The sequence below is a fragment of the Monodon monoceros genome, unplaced genomic scaffold (genome assembly GCF_005190385.1).
Source record: "Monodon monoceros isolate NGI ecotype Baffin Bay Population unplaced genomic scaffold, NGI_Narwhal_1 Super_Scaffold_4, whole genome shotgun sequence".
Lineage (NCBI taxonomy): Eukaryota > Metazoa > Chordata > Mammalia > Artiodactyla > Monodontidae > Monodon > Monodon monoceros.
The window spans coordinates 5,099,564-5,114,920 of NW_021703781.1; the positions used below are offsets into that span (position 1 = coordinate 5,099,564).

At 41.4% G+C, this 15,357-nt stretch overlaps 1 protein-coding gene and 1 long non-coding RNA gene across 4 annotated transcripts; one reads left to right on the forward strand and one right to left on the reverse strand.

The window, feature by feature from the left end:
• Positions 1 to 1,701: 1,701 nt before the first annotated feature.
• RBM34 (RNA binding motif protein 34) lies at positions 1,702 to 14,875 on the reverse strand. Of its 3 annotated transcripts, none has more exons than XM_029200972.1 (11): positions 14,768 to 14,875; positions 14,483 to 14,657; positions 14,127 to 14,263; positions 11,018 to 11,246; positions 9,681 to 9,740; positions 6,483 to 6,526; positions 5,316 to 5,399; positions 5,102 to 5,165; positions 3,791 to 3,830; positions 3,445 to 3,563; positions 1,702 to 2,037 (listed from the first exon to the last, which is right to left on the reverse strand). In XM_029200972.1, exons 1-11 carry the CDS (start codon positions 14,818 to 14,820, stop codon positions 1,765 to 1,767), a joined length of 1,278 nt encoding a protein of 425 aa, XP_029056805.1. In that variant the 5' UTR covers positions 14,821 to 14,875; the 3' UTR covers positions 1,702 to 1,764. The 3 variants fall into 3 exon arrangements, 1 of the variants encoding a protein (XP_029056805.1); XR_003790530.1 differs by having other exon boundaries at positions 1,908 to 2,037; positions 3,445 to 3,617; positions 14,768 to 14,872; XR_003790529.1 differs by having other exon boundaries at positions 1,908 to 2,037; positions 3,445 to 3,701; positions 14,768 to 14,872.
• Positions 3,461 to 5,452, forward strand: LOC114883307. Its single transcript, XR_003790531.1, has 2 exons — positions 3,461 to 3,644; positions 4,935 to 5,452. It is a non-coding gene; the product is annotated as an uncharacterized LOC114883307 (long non-coding RNA).
• Positions 14,876 to 15,357: the final 482 nt, after the last annotated feature.

The following is a 15,357-nucleotide window of genomic DNA, read 5'->3' on the forward strand; positions in this document are numbered from 1 at the left end:
AGCTATCAAGTGACAAGTATTTACTGAACCCTACTTATGAAAAACAAGATTCTAAGCACCGTAGAAGATACTAAGCATAAAATATCCAGTCCTTGGATACAGGAAAATGGAGCTCTTTCTGCTTTCCACAGAGCTACATATTAAAGATCCATTAGGTTTTCCCTGTGCTACGCCCAAAAGACAGGATTTTCAAAATAATCACCAATAACTCAGTGTCCCCCAGTTCTCTTACTTAAGTAATAAGATGCGTGTATAACAGATCCGCCTACCTCAGATCAGGCCCCTGGTTTACCGCCACTCCTCCCTCCTGGATACAGGCCCAGCTCAGCAAGGTTTGTGGGAGGGGGCACCGGCTATATACCACGAAGTTAAGTCCCAAGGAAATGCAGGGGTATTCCTTCTCTTTGTTGAACTTTACACCTTGTGACTTCATTACCATACTTTTTCAGCAAATGTTTCCTTTAAACACGACTTTTTTTTTTTTTTTGCGGTACGCGGGCCTCTCACTGTTGTGGCCTCTCCCGTTGCGGAGCACAGGCAGCCGTGGCTCACAGGCCCAGCCGCTCCGCGGCATGTGGGATCTTCCCGGACCGGGGCACGAACCCACGTCCCCTGATCGGCAGGTGGACTCTCAACCACTGCGCCACCAGGGAAGCCCTAAACACGATTTTTTAAAAAATATTGTTTCATTCTACTGAGTGATGTTAAGAATCACAAGTTTTGGGTTTCCCTGGTGGCGCAGTGGTTAAGAATCCGCCTGCCAATTCAAGGGACACGGATTTGAGCCCTGGTCCAGGAAGATCCCACATGCTGCAGAGCAACTAAGCCCGTGCCCCACAACTACTGAGCCTGCGCTCTAGAGCCCACGAGCCACAACTACTGAAGCCCGCACACCTAGAGCCCGTGCTCCGCAACAAGAGAAGCCACCGCAGTAAGAAGCCCGCACATCACAAGAGTAGCCCCTGCTTGCCGCAACTAGAGAAATCCCGTGCACAGCAATGAAGACCCAATGCAGCCAAAATTAATAAATAAAAATAAATAAATTTATATTAAAAAAAGAAGAATCACAAGTTTTCCTGGGAGAATATTTTTCAAATTAAAAATAGAAGTAAAAATCTGCTTTATAGCCAATTTACCAAGAACTTTAATAACCAGTCTAATCACCAATTAAGAATAAAAAATCAGAGCAACAGTTGATACAGAATCCCTGTTGGTTAGTTATTAGGTTGATGAAATAAAATTAAAACCCAGAACTCCACTTATCCTAAGTGCAAGAGGAAGGAAGAAAAATGAGTGGCTATTATATACCAAACCTCAAAACTTTACTTCTTAGGGATTATGATTTGACCTTAGATCAATCAGTATTCCCACTTTAATTATTTACTTTGTCTAGATACAATCAGTATTAAGGTTACTTCACTTTCTTTAAATTTACTCACTTTTAGTCTCATCCCAAGTAATTCTTAAAATAACTCTCTGAAGTGTTAATTATTTCCAACATATGGTAAAATAATACATAAACACTAAAATTCTAAATGTTCACCCTACATCTAAAATCATCTCATACCATCAGCAGTATTAACATGGTGACTGATCTGCCTACACCTTGAAACAAATGATTCAAAGGTACTATTGCAATGTGAATAACTGAAAAAGTGTCCATGTTTCACAATATGTAAAAAAATCCTGAAATTCAATACATGGATTTACCACAATTTTATTACCAGTAGTCAGTGGGGAAAACAAAGAAAAGGCTTCGGATAGCTACTTCTGTTTTTTCTGTTTCTTAGCACTTTTCTTCTGTCCTTTCTTTCTCTTCTTCATGAGAACAGCTTTTTCTCCGATAAACAAAGTTTTAGAATGTTGTGCATTTTTTGAAGAAAAATTAGGTCCCTGCTTAGGTTTACTGACATTCTTCAAACTAGGATTTGAATTTTGTTTTAATTTTTCTTTATGGACAGAACGCATGACTCTGAGTTTTCTTCCCATCAGTTCAGAGTTATTTAATTTCAGAGCAAGATGAACAGCATCTGTATTCTGCAATAAAAATCAAAATATTAAATTTTCACCAGAAACTCATGTGCAAAGAAACAAGTAAAATGGTGACTTTTCTGGATTAGAACAACTTTCAAGCTTGCATATAGAAACCCCTCTCATTTCCACAGCCAAGAAGTCCAATCCAAAGTACTGAACTACAAGCAGCTGTTCTTGTAGTTTTAATCATGCTCCCTGTCATGAGTTTCTCCCCAGGAAGCACTCAAGCTGCCCTGTCAAATAATAAGTCACAATCCAAGAGGCTTCATTTTTCCCAATGTAAATTCAATTAACGAGGTCAGTCCTATAGTGTCTTTTAAACCAATAAGCCTCCTCTTCACAAGGCTCTTCCTGAAAAAGCCCTGCTGTATTAGTTGATTTGAGAGCAGAGAACTCTCTATTACAGTCCTTGAGATGGATCAGTCAGACTAGATGCCTTGTAGGGTTCCCTTTAGGTCCAAAATTCTATTATTCTTTTATTCTAATAGAGAGCCACTAAATGCTAACCACCCTGAATATTCATGACATGTCTGTTAAAGGACTTTACAAACTTATCAACAGTCAGAAGACAGAGCAGAGAAACAGTGAGATAACTACATCACAGTCATGATGGCAGGCTGTGACCACGTTTCTTCAAAGCCGCCTGGTCATACGTACTAAGAGCCTTAAAGATGGTCAGATGTCTTGACCTGGTTAGTGGTAACCCATTGGGGAGCTTTCCTAAAGAAGTAATCCAAAAATGGAGGCAAACATTTGAAGGAAAAAACATAACCACTCTGATCTCATTATTACAGAGAAAAAGAGAGAACACTGCAAACATGCAACATTTGGCACACACTAGGGAAAAGACAGTATACACGCTCAGTGGAACATACTTACACGACAGAAAACAACATAAAGCAGCTTGCAGAATCTTATGTTCACAAATATTAAGTTTGACCATAAAAAAGGCGGCGCAGATAAAAACTGAAAGGAAGTACATGGATGGGCTGTTGTGAAGGGAAGGCCACATGTGTATTCTAATAATTTTAGGCATGAGACACTGGCTAATATTTAGTGAACTAAATATAACCAATTTTGTACAGAGACTAACGTTCTCTTCTACCTGAGTGAACGATCAGTTCTTCTCTCCATTTTACAGAAGGTAGAGATTCAGAGATTTAATACCTTTAGTATCCAGTATCTAAAACATTATTTAACAACATTAATGTGGAGAAATAACTAGAACATCTCCTGGTTGGATGCAATTATACGAACAGGAGCCTATTATACTGTGGCGGGTTATGAATGTAGTTTTCTTAAGGTGGAATTTTGAGGATGACAGTGAGAGTTACGTCTGAAGGATGGGGCAGCAGTGACAGCCTCTCCAGGCACACTTCAAGGACAGTGAGGATACATCAGCCTCCCTACCTCAAAGAGCACGTAGCCAAAGCCTCTGCTGGCTCCTGTAACTTGATCCCGCACGATCCTTACAGCCACAGTGTTCCCACAGTCCAGAAAGTGTTTCTCAACCGCAGATTCTTCAGCTTCTAAAAACAGATTCAACCCCAGTGGAAGTGAGGGCTTGGAATCGCCTCAGGAAGCTGGAGATGTTTCATAATACACCAAAGGTGAGCACAGCCTCAAGGTAACCAGTCAAGTTACACCACGCGCTTCTTAAAGGTAGTCTTAAAGCGAAACGTTATGTTACCAACTCAGATGTTATTTGCATTACTTCAGTGATAAACAGGTACTTTATTTGTTTAAACAAACTTACTGTATGGGAGATTCCCCACAAATACAGATCTCTTGTCCCTCTGAAACACAAAGAGGGTTAATAAAAATCACTCATGGAGCAGAAAACAGAAGTCACCCTAAAGTCCACCCTTGTCCTCACCCCACACACCTGACGGGGCTCCATCTCCTGATTTCCCCGCCCTCCAGGCTCCTGTTTGATTCCCTTTCTTCCGCCTTCCCCACTGGAGTGTGAGCGAGCCCCAGAGCGGGGAGTGCTTCTGTTCACAGCTGGCACTGACCCACGGCAGTGCTCAAGGAAGGCCTGCTCTATTGGGGGTGGGCAAACTTTTTCTGGAAAGGGCCAGAAAGCAAATATTTTAGGCTTTGTGGGCCACGTGGTCTCTGCTGTACCTACCTGCCTGGTTGGGTGACAGTAAAACTTTATTAACAGAAACGGGCCGCAAACAGATTGGGCCCTCAAGCCAGTTTGCGGACCCCGTGCCAGGTCCACAATCAAAGCCAGGGCTGTCAGCCAGGCCTCTGTCATTTCTCAACTAGTCACCCTGACGCCGACCGTAACGCACTCTGTTTCTGCGGTGAGTTCTTGCAACTCACGCTTCATCCGTTTCAAGAGACCTTGAGGAACAGCTTTGGACAAAACCCAGACTCCTCCCCATGGCAGGCCAGGGTCTTCATGATTGGCCTCCACCTATTTCTCCAACAGCTACTCTTATCCCGCCCCTCCTCACACGCCAGCCACTACTAACTGCATCAGGCTGTGCCATTCCCTGAGCAAATTAGGTTTTGGTCCCCACCATTCATACTGTTCAAAATTTTTTTGCCTGGATAACAGACTCATCTTGCAAGACTGATAGAACACCTGTTCTCCTGGAAACCCTCCTTTGTCCCTTCTTGCTGGCAACCCCCCAAATCAAGTGCTCCATTCCTGAGCTGACAAAGCATCCTGGGCATTTATGACAGTATTTATCATAAAATCGTCTGCTCATCTTTACCTTTATCCTGTGAACTCCTAGAGAACTGAGTCTGTATCTCAGCACTGAATGCCTGACACAGAGGACGGACTCAAAAACTGTTTAATGACTGATTTAACTTTAGACCTCAGTCTATAAAATAAGGTGCTGGCCCCGATGTTCTCTAACGTAACTTCTGGCCTCTCTCTTTAGGACTACTGGATCTAACGTACGGGTGGGAACCACTTTCTTGAAGCTGATGCTGACTTACAGGGCATTAGCTGAGACCACAGAGGGCAAAGGCTGTCTCCTCTGTGCTTCCCGCATGCTCCCTGCTGACCCCACTGCTCTCCCAGCACAAGCTCAGAAGAACTACTCACAGATGAGGTCTCAGATGCAAGATCCACTCTAACACGAAATCCATCTGCAATTTGGGCCCCATTTCTGGTATAAATACGAAGGGAAAATTGTTGTTAAAAACAAGTGCTGAGTTACTGGGATATTTGCTCTGAAGTGAAACCAAAGAATAAAGCGTGGACTCATACACACTTAAATTACAATAATTCTGTCCAAACCTCAAAGAGATGAAATTACCTTTCCAGTGCTTTTGTAGCAGCACTCTTGTCCTTAAACACAACATAAGCGTTAATATTTTTCTGATCAGGATGAATTTTACGTCTACACCAAAAAAAAAAAAACAAAGAAAAGAAAAAAAAGACAATGTAAAATTTGTTAATCTCAAAGTCACTGAAATAAATATAGCTTGTTTTCCACTCTCAACACATATGACAAGAATTTCTGGGGGGGGTTTTCATCTCTTTTAATAAATATTTAGTAATAACTCAAAAAAATAACACACAACTTACACAGATACGGGCTGATACACGTGACCCAGGCCTCCTTACTAGCCATCACTGTGAGAGACCAGCAAGCGCCCCCGGGCAACCCACCACACTACAACTACTGGGCTGGCCACACAGTTCGTTCGAGTGATACCTTACGGGAAAACTCGAATGAACTTTTTGGCTAACCCAGCATCACCTTAGCTGCAGCTCTGTATCTAAGGCACACACAGATGGGAAAGACAACGTGCTTTTTCCTTTTTACTGTAAAATAAAAACTACACAGACATGTACAGCTTAGGGAATTATTATAGGAACAACTTCCCTGCGTGTTTATGTGGTTTTATCACCCAAGTGTCTACTCCTAGACATACTTTGGTCTTGTCCAGTTTTCAACTTGAAAAGTCTTCTGACTCCTGTTTAAACTGTAGGATTCCCCATTTATCTCTCCATCTTATAGTGTGACCTATAGAATTTCCCTGGAAGAACCTGGCCAGCCAATAGCAACCATGAGGCCCCTCTGATTTTAAGATGCATTTTGATTTTAAAAATGTTAAGGTATGGGAAATGTCGCCTTAGAATTGATGAAATATGATACTTATGATTTACAATAGAATTTTTAGGTGCAAAACTTTCTTATTCTCTTCAAACACTATGCCTGATTAAACGTCCTTGAAATTTCTCATTTCTCATGACACATTTTAAGTTATTTTGCAATTCTTATCCTTGACTCTACAATTTATGTTGAGGCTTGAAGACGAACATCTGACAAATTTATATGTTATTACAGACATAAGAAAACAATAAAACATGATGTTTTATCCAAATACAAACATCTATGAGGTTAAGAAATGATCTCTATTTTAACCAAAATGGAAGAGAATTTATGACTACTCCCTTTCTCTAATTATAAACTTACTTTATTGCTGCCAACTTTTTGGACAAAATTCCCTCTGCTGGAATCTTTTAAGAGAAAAAAAAAGTATTAAAGAAAAATCATTGTTTAAAATGTTATTTCAAAATAATTATATTTTTATTAATTGAATTCTAAATATCTAAGTCTGATATGATGTGATTAAAAACATTCTAAGGAAATAATGAATCAGAAACAGCTGTCCTAGTGTTGTATGAACAGGACCTGGTGGCTGAGGACAAACATTTCCAATGATAGTGCCACATTTAGATTTCAGAGGCAGTGACTCTCAAACCAGGCGTAAGTTACAAATGACTTGAAGGGATCTCTGGTCGTGAGGGGGGCAATGATGTTGAAGACACATGTGAAGAGTGTTAAGGAAAATCGTTTTATAAAATCAGCATGGAAAAAAGGGACACTTCTAAATTAATACTGTGTATGCTATATGATTTTAAATATATCATTTGATAAATAATATAAGAAGATACTACTTCAGTATCTGTAATTGGACAAATAAGGGAATCTCCTTTATATTCAGAGTCATGTTACTGTCAGTCATATAAGGGTCATACCTAAGAGTGAAGGGGGCAGGTAGGGAAAACTTTACAGAGAGGTGGAAATTCAAGTCAGCAACTGTGACTGTCAGCAGCAAATGTGTGCCAAATACCACCAGGTACAGAGAACACAAAGGTAAAAGGATACAGACTGCAAGTTCACAAGTCCAGGGGTGTCTATAAATGCCAACCCCATTTAGGGCAGTTACTATAAATCTCTGGAAGAGTTTTTTCTTTTAGTCATTCAATAGTTTATATAGTAAAACTAAGAAACTTGAACTATTTCTTCTCAGTCTGTTCTGCTCAAACTAACATATGGTCAAACTCTCAAAATGTAGACAGGAAAACAGTATGACACATGAGAAATGCCCACGTGAATAACTGACATGGGAATGCTGGTCATCAAAACACGTCTATTGGATGCCTTCTAGGAGCTCTCAAGGACCTGTGTTCTGTTATTAAAGATACGAATGAATAAATATAAGGCAATAAAGTACAAAAAGAATATATATACAGTGAAATACTACTCAGCCATAAAAAAGAAGGGAATCTTGCCATTTGAGACAACATGGATAGATGCTGAGGGTATTATGCTAAGTGAACTAAGTCAACAACAGATGCTGTATGATGTCACTTATATGTGCAATCAAAAAAACACAACAGGGAATTCCCTGGCGGTCCAGTGGTTAGGACTCTGAGCTCTCACCGCCGAGGCCCTGGGTTCAATCCCTGGTCGGGGAACTAAGATCCCGCAAGCGGCGCAGCCGAAAACAAACAAAACAAAACTCAGAGATACGGAGAACAGACTGGCGGTTACCAGAGGAGAAGGGGGGTGAAAGTGGGTGAAATGGGTGAAGGGAGTCAACTGCATCGTAAACAAAGACTGAACTGTTATGTTGAACACCTGAAACTAACATAATGTTATATACCAATTTGACGTCAATTAAAAAAAGAAAAAAACGAACTGAGCAAAAGGACAAGGGTGGGAAAGCCCAAGCACATGACTGGCAACGAGGGCAGCTCCCGGGTTGCAGGACAGTCCCATGTAGAAGAACGCAGGGCCCCAGGGCCACCCTGTGCAGGCTGTCAGGCAAAGAACCAAGGACACTGACAGCGAGAAAAAAGAAAAGCTTTTAGGGAACGCCATACATATTTGATGTGCACCAGGTGCAGGTGCTAGTGACCCAAGGAGGAGCCACACAAACAGGGTGTTTGTAGTCAGCTCACAGTCTGGTGGGACAGGAGCTCTAACAATGACAGAGCGGTGTCATAAGGACTATAGTGAAGCACAGGGTGCTGCAGGGCGCACAGCAGGGTCACCTGACTTACCAATAATCCAGGGACAAGGAAGAATCAGGGCAGGCCCCCCAAAGGGAACTCCAGGCCAAGGCAGGGGTGGTGGTGTGTATAATATTCACGGGAGGGGAGGTGGAGGGCAGGAGGTCCAGGAGGAAGTACTTTAGGAAGATTAAGCTGACGGTGGTACGATGCATGCATCTGAGGCAGACTGAAAGCAGGACCCGTAAAAGGCCTCTGCAACTCTTCTGGCAAGAGCTGTGAACACTAAGGTGGAACAATGGAAAAAGAAAGAAAGAACTCCTCTTGGGAAGAAACCACAGCTGAAAAACAGCAGGTGGCATAGGCTGGGGTGGGGGACTGACGGAGGTAAAGCACAGACGCGCTGAAAACGGGCAGGACACCCAAGTGGATGTGTCAGGCAAGGATCTGATATGAAGCAACAGGACTCAGAAGGGCAGACAAAATACACATGTGATAAGTGTGAGGAACAAACACCATGACAGGAATTATAGAGACTGCACCAAAACCTTGGGAAATGTCTCCTTTCAGAGAAATGGGCGGTTTTGCCCGCTGGGGACATCTGGCAATGTCTGGGAATATATTTGGCTGTTACAACTGGGGTGGGGAGGATGCTACCAGCACCTAGCAGGTGGAGGCCAGGGGTCCTGCATCGCACAGGGCAGCCTCCAACAACTAAGAGCTAACCAGCAGCAAATGTCAATAGTATCAAGGCTGAGAAACCCCATTTTAGACAATCACGTCGAGAAAACGCAGTTGGAAACAAGGAACAAACATCTCCTACACTATACTAATACATATTAATTACATTAAAAAACATATGAGTGATGCTTATTCATGCTCCAAGGAACATGGCTATAACTGGTCTACAGAGTGCTCAGCTGGTGAAATCAGATACCATTTATTTCCATAAAGTTTTAACATTAAATTGATTAAAACATACTTTATCTTTCTATGTCAGACCATAAGTACTGCTCTGCAGCGTCATGCAAACCCCTCATATGAACACCTATGATTCCAGAAATGCTACTCAACAGGTGTGAACGTTTCCACCTACTCAATTAACACACAAACAAATGTCACCCATCCACCCTCCAAAGTACACTTAGTAAGGACAGCATTTTGTATTTGAACTCATTAAATTAGCTAACAAAGTCCAAGAGTCAGCAATCGATACTAGTGTGATTCTTCTTTGGGGCTAGATTTGAGCCTGTCGGTTCTAAAGGTTAAAGTCAAGGGCTCCTCCAACTCACTAAAACCGACATATGAATAAGTCGGATTTAAATGCAAAACATTTTAAGATTATGCAATTTTAAGGGGGCGGAACACATACCAGAGAACGAAATCGTACAGATTCTATCTGTCCGTACTCTTTAAAAAATGACTTCAGCTTCTAAAATAAAAAAAAACATATATATATACACACACACATATATATATATATTTCAGTCCACTTTCAGAACATCAAATAAATACCACAAAAAGGAATTAGGTAAAGCGGTCTGATAACCTTTTCCTGCCATGTTTTCAGAATATTTCAGGAAAAGTAGGTAACTATTCAGTTAGAAGACAAAAAACTTTTACTGAAACTTAGATAAAAAGAAAACACAATTCAAGTTCATGTTAGTATCTATAAGGTACACAACATTTTTTCTTTCAATCTTTTATAATCTTTACTACAGGTAAACTAAGATTATATATTCCATAAATTCTCTCATCTTTTCACACTGGCTTATTTAAACCAGAAATGGATTTTAAGGATCCTTTATGTCACCATGGGAAATTCCCCAACTGTCTGGAATTAAGACCATCAGATTGAAGAAAAGTCTTAGGATGAATTTTATACATTATTCTTATGACTGGCTCAGGATGTGAAGAAGGTATATGTTTTACAGCTTGCACAATAATTTCTATAAGCAATTTTAATCCAAAAATAACTTATTAAATGTGTAAAGCACCACAAACACTCCCTTCCCTTGAGGAAGATAAGTAACCAAAACTACCCTAGAAAGTCAAATGGGTTACGTACTACAAAATAATCACACATCAAATGCTAGGGGACAAAAGGGCAAGGGGGAAAGGGAAAAACCAGGAAGTAACTTTCTAGTACTGTTTTGTTTTTAAGAAAGTGGAATTGAAATTGTTCTTCAAAAGATAAGCAGGATTTTAACCGAAGGGATTGCCACCAGGGTGACTATCACATAAACACACAGAAAGTAAAGGGCACGTCTTGGTTTAGTGAACCCCACATAACGGAAGAAACTTAGGATGTATGCATTCATTTACACGACAAATATTCAACAAGCCTCTACTACACACCAGGCACTGTTTCAAGTGCTAAGGGATAGAGCAGTGAAGAAAAGAGATAAACATCCCTGCACGTATGGTGCTTCCGTTCTAGTGGCATATAAGAGAAGATAGAGCTGGAGGAAAAAACCAGATAGGAGACCACTGCAATATTTCAGACAAGACTTGCAAAAGCCTGAATTAGGACAGTGACTTCGGGAATGGAAAGGAGCAGGTGGATACTGGAATCAATCTATAGAATGATATATGTAGTCATTTATAATGAAGTTATATATTAATGATTTATTTAGTAAAGTGACAGTAAACAAAATCACGAATTATTAATTTCTCTGCATGTTAACAATATACAGACTACACACTCACCTTCTTATTACAGGTGACAGGCAAATTCCCAACAAACACAGTTCTCTCATTCTTTAATCTCTCTTCTTGGTTGGTTTGAATTTTCTTTCTTTGATTTACAGCTGTGTGATCTACATCATCAAGTACTTCTTTATCGGCAATTTTAATACCAGATTGAGAATTTTTCCTTTTCTTCCCTTGTTTCTGGTGAATTTCTTCTTCTAAATCAGCACTTGCTAAAGCATTTTCTCTTTTTAAGTCAAAAAAAAAAAAAAGTCATGGAAGTCAGGTCTCGTATTTGACAAAGCACATTGATTAGAAAAATTTCCCATCTACTTCTGGCCCTCCTATATATCAACTTACCCTTCACAAATACATCTACATTTAAACAGCATTATCAAAAAGTGACGGGTATCTTTAGGAAACTCAAGAGTTAGAAAAAGTTAAGGTCAATTTCTGAAGATAGGTTAAAACTGCCAGGTAATAAACAGAGCAACAAAAGTTCACGTAAACAGAAGCTGGCTCACGTAAAGCTTTGGGGATTTAGTTGACACTCTACCAATGCCTAATTCCATTCTCTGGTCTAGAATTCCAGGGTTACTGCAGCACTCCCAGGGGGTCTAGGAAGGTTAATATGCCGGCAAAGTACTTAGCTTTGTAAAAGCAATCTGGCGAAGAGGAGAAATCAGATTTCCTACTGCAGTATTTCAAGGACTGCTTGTCAAAAGCAAATTCCGCCAATATTGTGAAGTACTGGTGCACTTGGGTAAAGAGAAAATGGAAATGGTCGAAAAAGAGAAATGGAACAGCAACTTAGGAGTGAGGGGAGAGAATGGGTAGTAGGAGTCATAAAACTCATTCATTCATTCATTCAATAAATATTTACTACTCAGTTCTAGCCTCTGGGGATACAAAGATAAAAGAGACTATTAGAGGCCTTTCAGTAGTCCAGTCTCTGGAGCGATAGGCAAGGTTCACCATAAAATGGTTAACGTGTATAATACATGGTGTAGAAACATAAAAGAAACAAGAAAGGCTCTCAGAGGAGGAAAGGCAGTGTATATAGCACATGGTCAGTCCTCAGTAAATGTTGACCGTTTCATCCCTCCACTAGACCACAAGCTCCAGTAAGGAGAGGGTCAATGTCTAGCTTTTTGTTCACTATGGTATATAAAATACCTAGTAGGAGTGAAAGGAAATGAGACAGTATGTCAAGGAGGACCATGCCTGTTATGCAAAAGTGCTTAGATTTTTATCCCACAGAGGATGGGGAGCCCCTGAAGACTTTGAAAGTGCCTAAAAGAGATCATTTGGGCAGCAGAGCAGAAGACAATTATGAAAGGGACAAGGCTGGATAAGGGAGACCAGTAAGGAGACAGTTACAACTGCAGGCATCTCAGAAGACAACAGACCCACCAGAGCAAGGGAGAAGGTGGAAAGGGGAAGCAGATTAAAAGAGATAATTAAAAGACAGCATCATTAGGACTTGGCAACTGATTAGATATGCAGGGAAAAGAAAGAGTCTAAGTTGACTCCCAAGTCACAGGCTCGGGCAACAGGAAGGCTGATGGTACCACTCATGCAGAGGAACAGGTTTGATGAGGATAATATGCTCAGTTTGAAGCATCCTGAATTTGAGGTGTATATGAATATAGAGCTAGAGACCAGTAGACAAACAGATATACAGGTTTATAGATCAAGAAAGAGCAATGAGAATTGTGGAGCCACGAGGACCGGGAGATTGCCCAGAATAAAGGGTGTGAAAAAAGTCATGAGAAGATGACCAAGAACAGAATCCCGAGGGAAATCAACATTTAAGGAACAGTCAGAAGGAAAGTGCCCACAATACCACTGAGAAGGAGCAGAAAGACAAGAGGAGGAAGAGAAGAGACTGCTATCAAAGACTCCAACAGCTTCCAGAAGGAAAGCAACCACGTGACATGTAAAAGCAAGGACTCAGACAAAGGCTGTACTGCCTACTAAATATGGCACCTACCTACGTCAGGATGGCTTCCCTGAGCACTGTTTCAGAAGTATGGTCATATCACATAAAAATGAACACAACAAACAAACAACCAGAGTGCAAGTTCATGGAAAAGAAAACAGATCAAGAAAAGGAAGAGAGCGCAAGTATAAACATCTTTTTCTAAAAGCTTGGCAATGAAGGGAAGGTTTGAGGGGATGGAGCAAACAGGGACACATGACTGCAGATGGGGTTTTGCTGGATTTCTTTTTTTAAAATGAGAATCTTGAGAGGACAGATCAAAGATACAGATATATATATATATATGATGACATAAACCCTAAGGAGGCAGAAGAGGTATGTGCTATATATAAACAGCACAGGTGACTGAATTAATCTTGGACGAGGAGGAAGACACCCTTCTCTGAAAGGGGAAGAAATTAAAGATGTGCATAGTTACAAGCAGTAGGAGAACCAGAAGGAGTAGCTCACAACTGTTAGCAATTAAAAAAAATAACTCTCAGAGGAATTCCCTGGCGGTCCAGTGGTTAGGATTTCAGGCTTTCACTGCTGGGGGCCCAGGTTCAATCCCTGGTCAGGGAACTAAGATCCTGCAAGCTCCCTGGGGCAGCCCCCCCCCCCAAATTATCAGATTAGGTAACAAGATCACCTGCCAAGAGAGAACAGAGAGATAAAGGGCATGAAGAGAGTGGCCTGACAGGCTGAGGAAAGTTAATGAGGAACCTATAATGGTACTGCTATATGGATCTCAATTCAAATAAACTGTTTTTTTAAAAAAAGTAAACTAATGGGGGAAATTTGATCTCTGAATAAGTTTAAGAAAAGCAAACTCATCTTTTCCATACGTGCTGAAATATTTATAGATGAAACCTAGGTCTTAGGTTTGCTTCCAAATAATGAGGGGGAAATGAATAGGGTAAAGATGAAACAAGATTTGCCAAGTATTAATAACTGCTGATGCTGGGTACTTGGGGTTCCTTATCCTTTTCAACTTTTGAAAATGTATGGGACTTTCCATAATAAAAATTTTAAAATTATAACTATGAAGTGAGAAAAGAAATTAAGATGAACATTGCTGGTATAAGAATGTCAATTTCTTTACCATCTAATTTCTTTAACATCAACTAGGAGAGAAATTTTACCAACCTGTTTGCCAACTTTCGGTCTGCATCAGAAAGTTTCTTCTTCAGTTTCATTTTTTTGGCAGGTTCTTGCAAAAGCGGTCTTTGGATTTGGGATGAACTTTCTTCCTCCTCATCCCGTTTCCTTTTTTTGGTGGTTTCCTTTTAAAAGTTTGAAGTTACGTTTCAGACCTCATCCTTCTTAATAATTTAGTCTTTCTAAAGTAGCATCTTTTCTCTCTCACTGATATGTCCAGTAATGAAAGGTTACTTAAAATTGATCCTTATCTGCCCCACTTTAGAAAGCATGCCCTGCAAGGTGGGTTGCTTGCTTCTAAAGTTGTTCTAATGGGCCATTCGGGGTATAACGCAGTGACTTACTTCAGGAACAGGCACATACACGGGTTGAAGCTGAGGCTCCAAAGAGCCGAAGAGGGAAGCCAGCCGACCCGTGCTGCCTCTGGAGGGCCGCTTGACGTTGAATAAACTACTGGCGACTTGTCCAACCTCATAGTCTCCTGCCAGATTCCCACAAGCGCCGTCCTCCGGGTTCTCTCTAGACACAGACATCAGAGACTCAGCGACACGACGCCACGCCCCACCCCTAGCGCCCCGAGGTCCCGAACGCATACTCCGGCCCAGGCAGACGAGCCACGCGCCACTCACCCCTCCCGCGCACTCCTCTTTTTCTTCCGTTTGTTCTTCTGTTCCAGGGCCATTCTTATCCGAGGCCTCCGAGAGGGCGGGAGCACATGAGCCCGCACTTCCGGGTCCCGGTCCATGCTCGGAGCCACGCCCCTTCCGCCCCGAGAGTCTCTGCGGACGCCCTGGGGGCGGAGACGGCGGGCATAGGGGCGGAGACGGCGGGCGAAGGAGCCGGGTCCAGGCTTCCGGACCAGTTTGTACCTCTGTCTGAGACCTAGTCTTGGGAGGGAAGTCTTCCGAGGGTAGTTGAGGCCTTAAGTACGAATAAGAATCAGCCAGGCTGGTACTGGGGTGTCAGTCCAAGCAAAGGGAAAACACTTAGGAAAACCCCTGAGTTGTCGAAGAGGAAGGAGGGAGGTTTGTCGGGAAATTAAGTTACAGGGATGTATGTCACGGTATTAACAACTGGTGAATCGGTTGAAGGATACATGGGACTCCTTTGTACTGCTCTTGCAACTTTTCTGAAATTTGACATTATTTTAAAATAAAGTTAAAAACAAATAAATAGAGACCACAGCTCTAAGCTGCTCTGCTCTATTCTACCAAGAAAA

What these genes read in the sequence shown, in the direction of transcription:
- RBM34 (XM_029200972.1), bottom strand. Translation starts at nt 14,820, where the DNA reads ATGGCCCTGGAACAGAAGAACAAACGGAAGAAAAAGAGGAGTGCGCGG. An exon ending in TGTATGTGCCTGTTCCTGAA is followed by an intron (nt 14,264 to 14,482) that starts GTAAGTCACTGC and finishes AACTTTTAAAAG; the next exon opens with GAAACCACCAAAAAAAGGAA. An exon ending in TTGGCTACGTGCTCTTTGAG is followed by an intron (nt 2,038 to 3,444) that starts GTAGGGAGGCTG and finishes TTTTTATTGCAG; the next exon opens with AATACAGATGCTGTTCATCT.